This window comes from Nematostella vectensis, chromosome 7 (genome assembly GCF_932526225.1).
Source record: "Nematostella vectensis chromosome 7, jaNemVect1.1, whole genome shotgun sequence".
Classification (NCBI taxonomy): domain Eukaryota; kingdom Metazoa; phylum Cnidaria; class Anthozoa; order Actiniaria; family Edwardsiidae; genus Nematostella; species Nematostella vectensis.
Window position 1 is genome coordinate 7,409,837 of NC_064040.1, and position 14,355 is coordinate 7,424,191.

General features: G+C 40.4%; 1 protein-coding gene across 3 annotated transcripts; it reads right to left on the reverse strand.

The window, feature by feature from the left end:
- Positions 1 to 4,413: 4,413 nt before the first annotated feature.
- Positions 4,414 to 14,270, reverse strand: LOC5520778 (glutamic acid-rich protein). Of its 3 annotated transcripts, none has more exons than XM_032365768.2 (10): positions 13,954 to 14,270; positions 11,996 to 12,110; positions 10,101 to 10,511; positions 9,636 to 9,868; positions 8,843 to 8,944; positions 6,948 to 7,476; positions 6,645 to 6,763; positions 6,157 to 6,321; positions 5,814 to 6,068; positions 4,414 to 5,297 (listed from the first exon to the last, which is right to left on the reverse strand). In XM_032365768.2, exons 1-10 carry the CDS (start codon positions 14,167 to 14,169, stop codon positions 4,983 to 4,985), a joined length of 2,460 nt encoding a protein of 819 aa, XP_032221659.2. In that variant the 5' UTR covers positions 14,170 to 14,270; the 3' UTR covers positions 4,414 to 4,982. The 3 variants fall into 3 exon arrangements, with proteins under 3 accessions (XP_032221659.2, XP_032221658.2, XP_032221660.2); XM_032365767.2 differs by having other exon boundaries at positions 11,861 to 12,110; XM_032365769.2 differs by lacking the exon at positions 11,996 to 12,110 and having other exon boundaries at positions 13,954 to 14,091.
- Positions 14,271 to 14,355: the final 85 nt, after the last annotated feature.

Here is a 14,355-nt window from a genome sequence, read left to right on the forward strand (position 1 = left end):
TGACCCGAAGATCAGGTCCTCTACGCTTTTTCCAATGCGCCCCTTGACCGGCCTCAGCCGCCCTTCTAATGTATACAATAACAAACCCGCCTGGACCAACCAATTTCCTTGCTGTGTATACTCAAATCGTTTATGAAGTGAAAGTGAAAAAGTACAACTCAATAATATACAATACAGCCATTTCAAGTGAGGCTGCACCGTCAGAACCAGTGTGTCAGCCCATGTTGCGTCATTGATACTTTAAAAATAGAATCGAGCTGTTTTAGTTGCAGGATGAATTGAAATCTAGTATTCAAGCAAATTTAATTCACTATTGAAATTGAAATACATTCACTTCACTTCACAGCCTAAAACCAGGCAACAGTCAATCTACGAAAACTTATAGCCGAACCTAAAAGTAATTGCAGCACAAACAATTTTATTGTTAAATGATAAGAAAAGACATACTTTACAACGTTCTCCAATGTCCCCTTGGGGGAACATCTCGAAATTTGACAATAAACATGTCGGCCATCTTGGATTCTATTGTTTTTGTAGCTACTGCGCATGTGCGAGTAGCTACTATGTCATCACGTCGAAAAAAAAGTAAGATTTGTCGCGGGGTTTGCTGGGAAAATTTGACTTCGGAGACACTTCGGGAACCAGTGTGATTCTGTTTCCTTATTCGTCTGTTTCCTTATTCGTCTGTTTCCTTATTCGTCTGGTTCCTTATTCGTCTGTTTCCTTTTTCGTCTGTTTCCTTTTTCGTCTGTTTCCTTTTTCGTCTGTTTCCTTATTCGTCTGTTTCCTTATTCGCTCAGTTTCTTATTCAAATCTGGGGGGGTACTTACATGATACCTTTTAATTCTAGTTGAAACAGTATTTAGGCATAACAGTTTATGGTTTTAATCTGGTATTCGTACCGAGGCGTCGGGGCTTAACTGTGGCTGTGTGGGTTGAAAAATGTGTGGTAATGGACGTTGGTGCGTGGGTTAAAGTGTGTAAGTGTGGCTATTTTATATGGTGTATTGCATTGGGGGTTGGAGTAGTGGCTATGTATGAGAGGTGGAAATAGGCTAGCAGTGAGATGTTAGGGGAGAACTGTGTGTTTGACCTTCGGAGGAAGGTGATAATTACCTGTTGATAACTTCTTGTGATAACATATTATTCAATCTTGTGGAATGTAATGTGAGCTTGTAGACAATTGAATGGAATTACAAGGCCGGTGATAGGAATAAAATATGAAGGCGTGCAGATACGGTATAAAAGAAAGAAATGGGTGGCAAATAGGAGATAGATAGTGGTTATATAAGTATAGGACAGTTGGCTCCTTGAGTACGGGGTGTTAAATTGTGTCGTGTAAAGAGAGATTGTGTAACGATGCGCGCTCTGAGATAGTGGCTGATAAGCGATGAGTTTATGCGATGGCCTATATTGAGCGAGAATAATACTCGGAGGCACAGGCAGCAGGAATACGAAGAAATAAAACAATAATGTGAGACATTTCATAAGAGCTCTTTATGAATACATGTGCCACCACACTAATTCTAGCCACGATTTATCGTCAGGGAGCAAGATCGATGGCTAGTCAGACGCGGTTAGGGAGGTAAAAACTGATGGGTGCCGAGGGTAGGAGGGAGGGGGGGAGAAGGTGTGTGTGAGTGTGTAGGGCGTGTTGGTTTGTGGGTAGGTAGGGTGGGTCATAGGGTGTGGTCGTTTGTAGTTGGGTTTTGTGCTGTGGGGTAAATGTTTGTATGGTGGGGGAGGGGGCTGTATGTAGGGTGTTTGTAGGGGAGTTGGTTGTGGGGTATTGTCTGGTGTAGGGTGTGGCTGGTTTGTGTGTTGTGGGTTGGTTGATAGAGTCGTAGGATGCTATGGTTTGTATGTAGCAGGCTATGTGTGGAGGGGTAGATGTGTGTGTGGTGGGCTGGTTGTAGGATTAGTGGCTGCTGTAGGGTGTGGTTGGTTTGGTGTGTTGTAGGGTGAGTAGTGTTGTGGCCATGGGGGGGGAGGGGGAAACAGGGGTGTGTGTTTTTTGGTGTTGGCAGGGGTCTGGCTTGTGTAGGGTGTGTTAGGTATGTATATTTTAGGTGAGAGTGTGGGAAAGTGTAAGGGGGGGACGTAGTGTATGTGTCGGTGTGTGGGGCTTAGGTGGGTGTTGGCGTTGTGGCTTGGAATAATCGTGGTGGGTTGTATGATAGCGTGGTATGGGTAAAGTGGGTATGGGGCTGTTTGTGGGGTGAGGGATGAGGGGGTGCTTGTTGTGGGGTAAGTGGGTGCATGCATGAATTTATTGAAATATACAAGTGACACCAGCCTCCATAACTATTCCGATCTCGTGTGCAATACATCAATAAGAATTGTCTATAAGGAGGTGGTACTTGCTCATTTCCTTATACCAAGGGTATTATGCAAATGGTTTGTGGTTGAAATTTGAAAATCTATTACTTACATATTTGGTTGAAAATATTACACAATGAATGAATTTATTTGAGATAATTTCATTTACATTTATAATTGACTCTACACAGGATTGTTTCGTCTGTGCGTGATACACTATGGAAAAGGAAAGCGGTATCACTTGGATTATATTTGGCCCCTTTATTGTTCTGAAAAAGATATTGGATTTCCTGAAGGACGGTTTTGATTTGACCATTGAATTTGAAATGACCATTTTACTGTTGATGAAAATAAACAGAAATATCGTATAATAAAATGGTATAGAAATATTCAAAATGGCTGCATCCAAATGTGAAATTTGACCCCCACATTGACCCCTCAACCGGCCGGTACCGGCTTTGGGAAGTACCCACAACCCAAAAAAATCATAAATGCAAACTAAACACAACAAGATAAAGATACTCAGGCATCAGTCTAAGGGATAAATGGTCTTGAAGATATGCATCCAACCAAGGTGTTGGCAACTACTCTTAAGCCAAATAATAGCACAGGTTCTTTGACAAATTTCAAATCGAACAAGGAAAGAAAAGCAGAATCACCCCTCTCAATAAAACGCTCAAAATACAACACAAGAGAGGGAGATCAGCAAACACAGCTCAAGACACAAATAGATACCTTTATTCTGATCCTCCAGGTTCATTTCCATGTCCCCAAAACACAATGTCCACTCCTTGAAGGCTTGTAAAACCACGAAAATGCCTTTACGGATTGAAAAGCATTCTGGGAGATCCAGGGAAAAATTCACGAGGGGAGAGCCAGTCAACACTCCTCTCCCCAAAGTCAGATGGGTTTTTTTTAGCCTTTTCACCCCGAAGCCAATTCCAGGTCATACAGACCCAGAATAGCAGTGTAAACAATTTTGGAATCAATTTGGTTTCAGAAAAGACAGCATTTAGGAGAGCTGTGGTGATTCATTAGAAAATTATTTTCTCATCCAGGGCAAAGCCAAATAAGAAAAAATCATCATGAATCCACCTTTGCTTGCAAATATCCATAAGCAAAGCACTCAATTATGCCCTAAAACACTTTATAATGTCCTGAGACACTCTCCTAATATGCTCATAGCTGTATTTTTGATGAAAAATACAAGCAACGATCAACTTGTGCTTGCTTCAGCACAACGACGAGGGATTAAAAGTGGGGACCGCAAAGCACTGTTGGAAAGCTTGGATACCGCTGACTAGGTGCAGCTGTGTTTGACTTTGCCGTGCTGTATAAAACTCAGAATAGGGGGGGGAGGTATCTGTTTTCAGTCTGTTTTTTGTAAATTCAGCTCAAAAATAGCCAGGAGTCAATGGGTTAAGTTATTATGCAAAATACATATTGTACATCAGTTATGTGATCAATTGTAGCAGGTATTTCATCTTTGTGAAAGAAAAAGTAACTGGAATTCGACATGGTCTTTTCGAACAGTTCAATACAAACACTAATAAGATTATTTTTAGAATACATATTTTATGCTGTTGGCTGAGTGGTTAAGGTCAGTGATTGGGGTTCGTATGTTGCTTAAGGCCACGGGTTCGAGTCCTCCCCACTAAATTTTTTTTCTTTTCTTTTTTTAGTCCTTGGGAGTCTATCGTTCATCAACGTGTCCGAGGAAGCGAACAGCAAGTGTCTTGCTCTATGTAAGTTCCACGGATGCGGCTTTTTAACGTCGTTCATTGAGCACTAGGGTTTCCTGTGGAACCGCTCTATGGCCGAACCTCAACCAAAAAAGTGACTGGCACGGCGGGGCCGTTTAAGACTTACCACTCCCCCCTTCCCCCCAAAAAAACAAAAAGGAAGTCTCCTGCATAGTCATCCTAACTGCAAGACTGGAATCCCTTATTTCAGATTGAAACTAAGGACGGCTGCACGAGTTTGTAATGGGCACTAAGGGTAAAATATTTAGCGCCTTGAAGGGGGTATAGCATAGGACAATTCGAAGCGGGGCAATTATAGGTGAATAGGCTCTAAAACAAGCAGTAGATGTAATTTGGCGTATAGATCTTTTATTCCAGGCCTTACTCTAGAGGGAAAGCACCAGATTTGAAAATGTGACAAATGTGCTTCTGTTGTCTACCGTAGTCATCTAAAAAATCCTTTCAGGGTTTAATTCAACAAGTTCAAACTACACTTCTCGTTACAGACTATTACTTTACAAAGAAGAGTTGCGAAACTCACATTCTGTGATTAATTGTGGGCTGGATTACCAGCCGTTTCTGTGAGTCCGTAAGCCGGCAATATAGCCTGTGATACAGCGAAACCAGGCACACCAAGCAGCATTTTTCTACTTTTGTACACTGTTATTTGTCTTGATAATGGGAAAACATTGTAACCATGCTAAACTATCGAGGGAAGCTTAGAAACAAATATGCATGGAATTTATAAATGGTTGTGGGATGTGAAAGCTTCAACTACAAAAAAGTCTAATCTTGACGAAAGCTTCAGCTACAGTCTTATCTTGACATGTCTCTGAGGACAATATAACGAACATTCCAAATGAATAAAAATTATCTTTTATGCGTTGCGCTAACTTTAAAAGGTTTTATTTACAATCACATCTACTCGTCATCAACAATCTCATCGATGACTTCGTACCCGTCCATAAACCCATCGTCATTGTTGCTGGTATCAAGCACTTCTTGTTTCACTGTGGGCGCCTTGGGGCTCTGTTTGACGCCTTTGCTCCCTCTACCCTTTCCACGACCACGCCCTGCACCCTTGCCTCTACTGGCGCTGCCTCCTCTTCCTCGGCCTCTCCTGCCACGCCTTGCTAGGGGTGTGACAGGTCCTGGGTCATCCGTGGGAGCGATGGGGTCATATGATTCGCTTGTGTCCATGTCCGATTGTTCTGTTTCTGTTGTCTCGACGGGTGTCTGGTGTAAAAAGTGCAGAGACACAACGTTACTCATTATCATATTAAGTTTGGTTAAGTACAACCAATGTTATTTTTTATTCTGAAGGGATAATTTTTTACGATAAAACTTGTAACTACAGATTTACAGAAATACACAATGAAACGAATACGGGCCAATTAAAATTGCAGTCCATGTTTTATCTGGACTGCTATTTGATGCTTACTGTGCCATCACGCAGTTTACATGAATTAGACAAGTGCTATTGTATTCCTTGGTTACGCGGGCAAGTCAGACACTAAAGACGGGCTGAGCCTTTCACAGTGGTTTTGTAACGCCTAACAAGTAAACGTTGGCTTGCTAGATTTGGAAGATTGGCCCGCCCCCCTTTTAGAGAGCAACGTTTTACAAGTCTAAAAAATTCGGTTGCTGAAATCGCCTTCGTTCGAAACCTAGTTCTTTAGGTAGAATACCGTCCATACCACAAAGCACGCTACCAAAAATAGAATTCAATACCATTATCCAGACTTGACTCACCTGTTTGTTGTCCTCTTTGGGTTTATCATCATTCTCCAGTATGACATCACTGGTTTCACTTTGTGCATCTTGATCATCAGACTTTGGCTTGTCATCATCATCTTCAGTCTTGTCACTCTGTTCCTTGGCATTCTGGTCGCCCTGCTCCTCCTGGTCATCATGGGTGGGAGCCCCCTCATGGGCGTGGTCCTCCGCATGGTCACCCCCCTGCGTAGCCTGGTCTGAAGTCTCAACCATGTACTTGGTTATTTGGACCTAGCATGAAAAAGTGTGTTCTTTAAGTAAAGTATAGGACCTAGAGCAATTGAGAACAAGTTGAACAACATCTTAAACAGTAGTGTACCTGTGGTCTGTCAGATGAGTAATAGCGGTGTGGTGCCCTTTTCTCCTCATCCTCAACCTCATAAAGGAGCATCTCCTGTCCCTCAGACTGCCCCAGCATATCTGACAACTCCTTGTTTCTCTTAATCTGGTTAGCCTCGTAGCTGGGATGATCAATCACGTATTGCTGACACATTAACAAAACCATCATATTACTAACATGCTCTGGAGAAAAACCTGTAAGTTACGCTAGCTACAAGAGCTGATGTATCAGAAAAGACATGAGGTGTGACAGTCACAAGTATATTTTATACTTCCTTGGTGTATTTAGATTCTCATCACATCATCAGCTAAGACAAAGACTTTTTTGGATGCCAAAACATGAATGATAGGATATACCCCTATTTCAATTACAGTTGACAATAACAAAGATGAATAGGGAGTCAATACCTCGTTAAACCCTGCCACAAGCACTGCTGAATTAATTAGTGAATCGTCAGTCTTATTTACCCTGTAATTCTTTTGATGCTTCCTTGCTTTCACATGCTTCATGACATCTGCACCGTTCATGATGAAAGTCTTGCACAGTCTGCAGTTGAAGCCAGAGACAGCTTTGACAAATTCACACCCTGAAGGGACAAATCATGGACTTAAGATTCCTCTTAAGGGAGTGGGGAACATCCTTTGGGGATTTGGAACTTATTTTGAAATTCCTAGAAACCAACAAAGGAAAAGGCATCTTAAAGCTCCCTTTCTCTGATACAGACATAATTTCCAGGCAAGTTTTTAAGGTGAGTTGTTTCTCCAACAAACCTTGTGTGTTCTCTCCATTCGCAAAACCAGCAATGGAGACTTGAGCTTGTGTTATTGAAGAGATGCTAACCACATCTCCCATCTTGACAGCAGATTTGCGTGTCTCGCAAGAGTATCTGATGTCAAGTTCACTCTTTAGTGGAGCCGGCTTTTCCTTCTCTTTCCGTGAGTCAGACCTAGGAGCTGGTGATTTTGATGCTTTTCTCCCCTCTTTGTCGTCTTTCTTGTCATCTTTTTCCTGTTTCTTTTCCTCTTTAGAAGAACTCTCCTGTCTCTTTTCCTCTTTAGAAAAACTCTCCTGTTTCTTTTCCTCTTTAGAAGAACTCTCCTCTTCCTCTGTTCTTTCCTTCTGTATCTCTACAGTTGCATCGTCCTTTTTTACCTCTGTTTTTTCTTCATCTCCAGCTGATGCGTCATCTATTGCAGTTTTCTGCTGTTCAGCCTCTTCCTTTGAGGTTTCCATCTTTTCCGATGAATCTGTTTCTTTGCTCTTTGTGGACGTTTCAGATGCCTCAGCGGTTGCCTTTTCCTGGAAGAAACAAAAAGAAACATTTTTATAGTTATAATACCTTAGCTCTGCAAGATAGGGTAAGATGTAGAATACTTGTGTGGGGATAAGAGTGATTGTGTGGCCAACAAAAACCTTTATTAAAAGAACTAAAAGACACATGCTCTCTGTGATATTTTGATAGGAGTAACAGCCTGAAAAAATAAACTGTTATATCTCTAAGAAAAAACGGGTTTGAAATTCACACCTTTTTTAACTTTTAAATGCTTGCACAGCATTGGATTGATTTTGGGTCTTTCTGTGCTTTAGCAACACAGCAATCCTTGGATCATATATATACTTCCAGTGTTCAACTTCTGGTTAAAGCCTAGTACCAGAAGAGGGCTATGTTATCGACCTGTGACCGCTACGATCACTACGGTACACAAGAGTTTTGGCGGACTTCCAAATCTCACAAGCTTTGATTGCCGTCATCTTGAAAATTGAAATCTCACCTGAGAATCGCTTGTACTTGTGGGGTCAAAAAGGCAAGACTGGCTATTTTATTACTGCACATTGAATCAGGGCTTTGCTATCTATAATGCCAATGCTGAAAGTCATACTAAATTTGGAATTTTAACTCTGTATTTCATCATGGAAAGATTTGCGATTCCACAAGAGACGGGGCAGACTCGATTCTCCCAACTACTGTACTGTAGTCAAATAGCATAGAGATACATAAAGACTGCTTCAAGGCCTAAATTAAAATGCTCTGGGTGCTTGGGAATGAACTAGAGGTAATCTTAACACCTATGCCTATTGACTTTGTCTCCTCGAACCCCGAGGTTTGGATCCATTCTTAATATAAGAACATTTTGTCCTCCAAAGTCCTTTGTTGCTAATAATAACGCATGCCTTCCTTGATTTGTTTTTTTTTTCTTCTTCTTTCTAAGATAAAACCTCTTTTTCTTATTGAATTTCATTGTTTTTTTTTAAACATTTGCATTAAAAAACTAGAGGATTCTGTTGTGTTGGTGGGGTTTAGTGTTTAAATTCAGCCTTCCCATTTGACTTCAAATGTCCAAACAATATGATAGCATAAATAAATCTTTTGCTTTGCACTTAAAAAAATGCTTAAATAAAAAAATGCCATAACAATAAAAAAAATATATACAGTACTGATATAACAATATGGTTATTTTTGGTTGTAACAGAATCTTTACCCCTAAGAGACAGCACATTGAGGGTGACACATTTAAGATTTAATTTCTGTTCTCTATGCTAGCCATGCCCTCTACTCCCCCTACTTTGCTCACCGAGCCTTTGATTTCAGTGAGCTTTTGTATAGTTCATGAGAAGTAATAAGAAATGATCCAGCTTGGACTAGAGATTGGAAGTGTGTTCCTACCTTTAGAGCTGCCTTCTTGAACATCTCAGATTCGAAGGATTTTCCTTGGCTTTCAAGCCAGGTTTTTACATGCTTTTTGCCATGAAGGTGCATACGGAAAGCCTTGAAAAACAAAACATTTTAAAATTTAGCCTGTAGAAAGCAACTTTCACTTGTCACCATAGACACACAACTGTTCCAACCAAGGAAAAGACATCTAAAAAACATCAGGCAATCTGGATGCATTACTAGTTTAAACCCACTGAGTCCTGGCTATTTCTGAGCTGAATTTACAAAAAACAGACTGAAAACAGATACCTCCCCCCTATTCTGAGTTTTATACAGCCCGTCAAAGTCAAACACCACTGCAACTAGTCAGCGGTATCCTAGCTTTCCAACAGTGCTTTGCGGTCCCCTCTTTTTATCCCTTGTCATCGTGCTGATGTGAGCACAAGTTGATGGTTGCTTGTATTTTTCATAAAAAATACAGCTATGAGCATATTTGGAGTGTCCTAGGACATCATGAAGTCTACTGGGGCATAATTGAGTGCTGTGCTTATGGAAATTTGCAAGCAAAGGTGGACTTATGGTGATTTTTTTTAGTTTGGGTTTGCCTGGATGAGGAAATAATTTTCTAATGAATTACCACAGCTCTCCTAAATGCTGTCTTTTCTGAAACCAAAGTGATTCCAAAATTGTTTACACTGCTATTCAAACACTTTTTGTTTGGCAAAGCTCATGCTAATCAAGCTCTGACATTGACGTAACAAACACTATATGCCAAAAATGAATGAAGAAACATGAAAAAACATACATGTTCTTTGTTGCACATGATTTTGCAGACTTTGCAGACATATTTCTGTCGGCCTTTGTCGAAGAGCGTCTTTACTAGCATATCTACATTCTGGTTAGCCAAGTTGATAGACTTTTTAACTTCTTCCTTGGACACGTCGTCATCATTTTCAGGATCTGCCTTTTTCTCCTTTGCATTGGAGCTCTTTTCTCTCTCTAACTTCTCTTTCTCCTTTTCTTTCTCATCATCAGCATCTATAAGTAACAATCAAACAATAATCAGATTTTTACAATGAAAATTATCCACAGTTCAATCTCACACCCTTGAGTGAAAAGTAGGTTGAAGAGCAGGAAGTTTGACTCATCTGAAAAGAAATACCTAGAAAATGGTAAAAATTCATTACATCCATTCACCGCAAACGTTTGTTTTCAAAACCAGCACATTTTATCAATTTTGTCTCATTTAAGGTCGGATTTAAGAACTGACCTGGATCGTCTTCAACATATGGTTCTTCTTCCAGCTCATCCTCGTCCTTCCTACTTCGGTTCTTGCCCCTATCATCGCGGCGATTATCCCGGTTATTCCTGTCACGGGGGCTCCAGTTGGAATGCCTGGCCTGTTGACGGCCACGATTCTGGTAGTTTCTATTGAAGCCAGGCGTGTTTCTGTTCCCAGGGTTGTTGTTGTACTTTCTCACGGGGCCGTTCCTAGGCGGGGACATGTGCCTCTTGCGGTCCCTGACCATGGGGGACAGCTGGTTTATGGGTCTGCCGACCCCACCCAGAGGGGGTATAAGACCAGCCTGTTTAGCTTGGGCTTGGAAAGCAGCAAGGAGGGACTGCGTCTGAACCATTGCCATTAACTGTTGTTGTTGCTGCTGTAACTGAGCTGATAGACCTAAAACAGGTTTAGTTATTAGGGAATATTATGAATGAACCAGTAATAATCTCGGAGATTCAATCTTCTTCAGCACTTTTAATACAAGCATTTTCTTTTGCACACAGGGACTTAGAAGACATTCCCCTAAAGCATGGACATAGGAAGTCCAAATAATACAATTGGACAGTTTTGCAACCAGAGCATTAAGAGATCCAAGAACTTTGATATTTGATCAATTGCAAAAGAAATGAACCATACTAAAGTGGTTCAATGCAAAACAGATAAAGAATTTGAGACCTTATGGGAACATCTATCTAGGCAGCTGCAGGAAGGTAAGTCGGTATAAGTTATCATACGGAAAGTGGAGACTGGGTTTAGGATTGTCCATGAGACATAATCTAAAGAATGACAGCAGATAGAAGAATATGTCATGAGTCTTAGTACCCAGTGTTGAAAAACAACATTAAAATAAGATAAAACCAAGAAGGAAAAAAATAAAAAGAGCTTAAATCCAAGAAAAGAATGATAAACAATGAAGAAAAGATCTTAAGAAAAATAGCAAAATAAACATTAAGGAAAAGGAAGTGATTTACACTATCTAGCAAAACCCGAACTGCCTAGATAGATCAATATTCAATTAAGGTCTCTATTTCATACAATGATCAACATAGTCTAAGCAACACAAAATAAGATAAATAGAAAAGAAGGGAATTGGATAAAACAGAATGTAACACTGTAGATAAAAGGTTTCAGAAAAGAAAGGAAAGGGGAGAAAGGCATCTGACAGTGGTTTCACATATCAAAACCATGAGAGTTTTTTTTTGTACAAATTAAAAACAATAGATAGGATAGATGACCAGGTTAAAAAAAGCTAAGAAACCTTGAACCTGGCACAGTGAAAGTTACTGAACTGACCTTCAAGTTTCTTGGTAAAAAGAAGTAAGAAAATTCTAGTGATATTTAAGCAAAGAGCAAGAGGAGCCAAATTGTGAAAAAGCCAAACCTGGATACACTGATGCAAACAGCAGAAAATAGGTAGAACAGTATCATAGACCTGAATAGACTCACATATCTGAGATTTGGAATTTGTTGTAACATAGAGCCATATAAAACCAAATTCACATTTGGAAGTGATTCTTTGAGCAGAGAATCCCCTATAATGTAGGCAGAAAGCTGGTTTTGTCATGTGAAATGTGTGGTTACAATGTATGGTTCCTTGAGAAACCAAAGGTGCCAAGTAAAATAACGGCATCACTTATATACCACTCATACTTGAGGCCATTGTGTAAGTATAAAAGAAGAGAATAGAGAACGAGAAGAGACGGAGCAAGTGACAGATACAGGACAGTGAGGAGGCAAGCTCAGACCTGCTGCTGCATTTGGTGAAGAATCACTCGGAAGATCTCCAGGTTTGGCTCCTAAAATGCCATCACCAGCATTTGCTGGTCCACGAAAGAAGGAAGGACTTGCTTGGCTACCATCCCTATCGTAATTATTCTGACCTCTGCCACTCCCAAAGTCATCACGGCTGGTGCTGCTGGCAAAACGATCCGTTCCATAGCTGGTGTCCCCTCGCCTGTCTGGCAGTCGGTTTGACCCAGCACTTGAATATGAAGGCTGTGTACAGTTGATAAAGCACCAATAAGTGTACTGGTCATAGAGCATTAGTATTTGGGGGAATGGTACATGGTGGTATCCCTTCCTATTGCACACTACCACACAATCAGGGTTAAGTTGGAACAATCCCTGTTGTTTGCTAATGGTGCAATGACATGCAATGGACATAAAGCTTTATCTGTAATGATGGTATTTCCTCCTACTGAGCACTGCAGCAGTAGCATTACCACTCTCAGAGTTTTTTTTAATCAGTCCATTTTGTTATGGATGCTGTAACAGAATGCCATACCATAAGATGAGCATTCATGGAATTAACACACTACTAAATGGTCAATGCAAAGATTGGTAGGAGATTTTGTTACAGAAGCACACTAGGTAATAGGCTTTTGTAAACAAGCCATGTAATAGAATCTCCTGAATCAGTTATGCTTAGCTGTGCTGCATATCATAATTTCAATCTGTTTCGATCTGTTATTCTATCTGTTTCTAAATGGGTGATAACCATCATACAAAAATAAATTCAAACTGACAGTTTGCAATATTCCTCATTGCTATTTCAATAACACCAGTACATATGGAAAACTAAAAAGCCTTTGTGACTTTTACTTCAAATATGATATGGTAAACACCCAAATTTCAGAGGTTTCCTTGGGTAAATACCAACAAATGCAGCAGTTGAATCATCCATAGCTCCTAATTTGTGTTAGCCCTTAGTTAGCAATCCATAACTGTCACAGAGAGTCAGTTTCCACTTTGAACAGGAATACAAATGCTAATCAGAGTCAAACAGTCCTGACTGCAAGTGCCCTTGCTTTATTGCAGTATTGATACCTTATTGTATTGAACTTTTGCATCACTGTCCCAATGGTGCTTGTGGCATCAAACGGCACAGCATATTTTTTGGCAAATGCCAGTATCAATTCAGTTGAGCTGTATTGATGCATATTTAACATTAACATGTCCCCTGTATTAAAGGTTTCATGATCAGTTTTATATCAAAACTTTAATGTGGCCATGTTATCAAGCATTGCTGGGTAGCCATCTATGATGTAGCACACACCACACCATTGACTATTCTACTTCATGTGGAACAAAAATTGTTCGTTTTCATCTATCTGTAGATGAATTATTATTGCATGGGTTGACCCTGACAAACCACCACTATTCCAGGAATAATCACCTGATGACTATAATACCATTTCCAAACAGAGGTCATGTAAGCTAAATTCTACTCATGTAGCTACACTGAAAATCACATTGATGAACTTTGAGTAGAAAGAGTTATAAGTAAGTGTTTCTGACCAGATCGCAATTGAACAAACTAGTATTCGAGATCGGAGTGGACTTGCAGTAGAAACATATTCCTCGGCCTAAAGAAATATCTATCGGAGTTTGTTTTTGTATTTATAAAAGAATTAAAGTTGGAAGGAAATTGAGTCTTGAATTTTGATACCTTATTATGCCATTTTTTTTTTTATAGTGCACAATGCTTAAAAATGCCACAAAACATGACATGGTTTTAATATCTACACAATTTCGTAGACCTTGGCAGATGTTCGTATTTTTGTCACTAATTCTAGTTAAGAATATAAGACATTCACGACAGGAAAAACATTAGATACTTTCTCTTTCGTTTCCTCTCTTTCAATAAAACTGGATGCGAAGCGAGATATTATGAAACAGCGAAAGAAAAGACACGAGGCCATACGTGTTGAAGCTTGAAAGATGGACGCCATGAAAGAGTTGACGCAAAGATGGTCGGAAGAGCGAACATTCTGAACTAAAAATTAGTTTGACGTTATCAAATACTATGAGAATCCTCAGCAACATGTCTCATTCTTACTTCTGGCGAATAGCGCCGTCTTCTGGGGCTTATAGAACGAGCTGGACCACGAGAGAATCCACCAAAATCTCTTCGCATGGACGCCCCAAAGCGATCTTCTCTGCGGTCATCCCTCCTTCCTCGGTCATCTCTCCCCCGAATGCTGGGCTGTTGAAGGCTATTTGCGCCCGGGTAGAACGAACCTCCTATACCGCCAAGCCGATCAAAACCAGCCATGGTTTGTGCTATTCGAAAGTTGAAGTGAAATGCTTCGTTCGTTGTTGCACGCAAACGCTTTGGTTGAGTCGTGTACGGCACGAGGGAAGTAGAGAATCATCCGGGACTTTTTTGACTCTCGGCAGATCGGAAGAATTTGCCGAGTACCTACCGACAGGCATCAGAGTTGTCACCGAGAAATTGATG

Coding starts and splice junctions, on each gene's coding strand:
- LOC5520778 (XM_032365767.2), bottom strand. CDS start 14,169: ATGGCTGGTTTTGATCGGCTTGGCGGTATAGGAGGTTCGTTCTACCCG. Junction 10,512..11,860: donor TTCACCAAATGCAGCAGCAG/GTCTGAGCTTGC, acceptor AACCTGTTTTAG/GTCTATCAGCTCAGTTACAG. Junction 6,322..6,644: donor AGCATCAAAAGAATTACAGG/GTAAATAAGACT, acceptor TTAATGTGTCAG/CAATACGTGATTGATCATCC.